At 42.6% G+C, this 3,084-nt stretch overlaps 1 protein-coding gene across 1 annotated transcript; it reads right to left on the reverse strand.

Annotated features, from left to right (window-relative positions):
• Positions 1-239: 239 nt before the first annotated feature.
• LOC135535373 (NLR family CARD domain-containing protein 3-like) lies at positions 240-2,660 on the reverse strand (the record flags this gene model as incomplete). The annotated part of the gene is made up of 3 exons (XM_064962026.1): positions 240-335; positions 927-1,100; positions 1,350-2,660. Coding segments are annotated over 3 exons (1,581 nt in total), but the record flags the coding sequence as incomplete, so codon positions are not given.
• Positions 2,661-3,084: the final 424 nt, after the last annotated feature.

Raw genomic sequence — 3,084 nt, forward strand, 5'->3', positions numbered from 1 at the left:
GGTAAACACGTGATGTGGACTATGTGTCTGGTAAACACATGTGATGTGGACTATGTGTGTCTGGTAAACACATGTGATGTGGACTATGTGTGTCTGGTAAACACATGTGGATCTGGTGAACAGTTATCACTTGTTGACCAACTACAGGAATACTGACCTCAGAGTCTCCAGTTTACAGTGGGGATTCCCCAGTCCAGCAGAGAGCAGCTCACTCCTGAATCCCTTCAGGTCATTGTTACTCAGATCCAGCTCTCTTGGGTGTGAGGGATTTGGTCAGGAGCTGAGCAGAGACCAGAGAAGCACAGCCTTCCTCTGTGACTAGACAGCCTGACAGCCTGCAAATAGTAAAATCATATTTAAACCACACTGATATTCTTTGGTAGTGAAAATAGTGGCAGTATATTTTTCTAACATATTCAGGTACATCAGTGTCCTGAAACCTGCCATATATCTATTCATAAATGAATGAATGTATCATTATTAGAAATTATCATAATATTGAAGAGAGAAACTGTATTCTTACAAATGTCTGAGTAGAATGACCAGACCTTACTTTTTTATCTGATATTGAAACTTTAAAGCTAGTAATGGTAGTACTTCTTCAAATGGGAGAACTAGGTCCATTAAGTGCTTTCATTTCTAAAAGCTAAAACATATTTTTATGAGTACCTTAAAAACAAAGGTGACATTCTGTACTGCCGCCTAATATGAAACATAATATCTCAAATCCTAAATGCTGGAGCATTGAGACAAATTTAAATCTGTAAGCTTCACTGTCCAAACGCATATGGTGTGGACTATGTGTGTCTGTGTGATGTGGACTATGTGTCTGGTAAACACATGTGATGTGGACTATGTGTGTCTGGTAAACACATGTGGATCTGGTGAACAGTTATCACTTGTTGACCAACTACAGGAATTCTGACCTCAGAGTCTCCAGTTTACAGTGGGGATTCCCCAGTCCAGCAGAGAGCAGCTTCACTCCTGAATCCTTCAGGTCATTGTTACTCAGATCCAGCTCTCTCAGGTTTGAGGGGTTTGACTTCAGAGCTGAGACCAGAGAAGCACAGCCATCCTCTGTGACTCCACAGCCTGACAGCCTGACAAAGAGATCATCACGATTTCACAAACACACTGTTCATTTGAAACCAGCAGTGTGGAAGGACAATGACAGATGCATTTGGTTTATTCTCCCAAACAACGTATAGATTTACCTTCCGTCTCCCTGAATTGTATTGTCGTATTGTTATACAATTTGAACACCAATGCATTGATTCAATATATTTTTCTGAATAAAGTGAATATTTCGTCCTCATGATTAGCACTTAAATGTATTTGTATTTACTCACAGAGCAGCTCTGGAGACTTTGACCACTGGCAGCAGCCTCAGAAGACCTTCCTCTGATCTGGAGTATTTCTTCAGGTCAAACACATCCAGCTCCTTTTCTGAAGTCAGCAACACAAAGATCAGAGCTGACCACTGTGCAGGTGAGAGTTCATCACTGGAGACACTTCCTGATCTCAGGTAGCTTTGGATCTCCTCCACTAGAGAATGGTCATTCAGTTCATTCAGACAGTGGAACAGATTGATGCACCTCTCTGGAGAGGGATTCTCACTGATCTTCTCCTTGATGTAAATGACTGTTTCTTCATGGCTCTGTGAGCTGCTTCCTTTCGTTGTCAGTAGACCTCGTAAGTGCTTCTGATTGGACTCCATTGAGAGGCCCAGAAGGAAGCGGAGGAAAAGGTCCAGGTTTCCCGTCTCACTTTGTAAGGCTTTATTCACAGCGCTCTTGTAGATAGTAACTTCTGGATTCAGTAGACAATCGTTGCTGGATGTTTGAGGTTCGGCCATTAGATTCTCATTGTTGTTGCTGAATGAGAGGAACACATATACAGCAGCCAGAAACTCCTGAATGCTCAGATGCACGAAGCAGTACACCTTGTCCTGGTACAGCCCACATTCCTCTTTAAAGATCTGTGTGCACAATCCTGAGTACACTGAGGCTTCATTGACATCAATTCCAGCCTCTTTCAGGTCTTCTTCATAGAAAATCAGATTGCCCTTCACAAGCTGTTGAAAAGCCAGTTTTCCCAGTGACAGAATGCTCTCTTTATTCCAGTCTGGACCTGTCTCTTCTTTCCCAAGATACTTTTCATTCTTCTGTTTGGTATGAAACACCACAAGGTGTATGTACATCTCAGTCAGAGTCTTGGGCATCTCTTCTCTCTTATGTTTCAGCATTGGTTCAAGTACTATTGCAGAAATCCAACAAAAGACTGGAATGTGGCACATGATGTGGAGGCTCCTTGATGTGTTTATGTGTGAGATGATTCTGCTGGCCAGGTCCTCATCACTGAATCTCTTCCTGAAGTACTCCTCCTTCTGTGGGTCATTGAACCCTCGTACCTCTGTCACCTGGTCAACACATTCAGGGGGGATCTGATTGGCTGCTGCAGGTCGGGTAGTTATCCAGAGGAGAGCAGAGGGAAGCAGGTTTCCCTTGATGAGATTTGTCAGCAGAACATCCACTGAGGTTGACTTGTTGACATCACAACAGATCTTGTTCTTCTGGAAGTCTAGGGGCAGTCGGCACTCATCCAGACCATCAAAGATGAACAGAACTTTTTTCTTGTCGAGTGCTGGAGATTCTTTGATTCTTTGGTTTCCATTGAGAAGTGGTTGAGAAGTTCAATCAAAGTGTGTTTTTCCTTTCATCAAATTCAGCTCCCGAAAAGGGAATGAAAATACAAATTGGACATCCTGATTTGTTTTTCTTCTTCAGCCCAGTCCAGAATGTAATTGCACAGAGACTGTTTTTCCACGCCAAAGGACTCCCTTTGTCAGCACAGTTCTGATAGGTTTGTCTTGTCCAGTTAAGGGTTTGAAGATGTCGTTACATTTGATTGCAGTCTCTGGTCTTGTTTGTTTCCTGGTTGTTGTCTCAATCTGTCTCAGCTCATGTTCATTATTGACCTCTCCTGTTCCACCCTCTGTGATGTAGAGCTCTGTGTAGACCTTATTGAAAGTGTTGGTTTCTTATTTGAGCGATCCCCTCAAATACACATTGAAACTTCTTCTTT

Source organism: Oncorhynchus masou, unplaced genomic scaffold (genome assembly GCF_036934945.1).
Source record: "Oncorhynchus masou masou isolate Uvic2021 unplaced genomic scaffold, UVic_Omas_1.1 unplaced_scaffold_4862, whole genome shotgun sequence".
NCBI classification, from domain to species: Eukaryota; Metazoa; Chordata; class Actinopteri; order Salmoniformes; family Salmonidae; genus Oncorhynchus; species Oncorhynchus masou.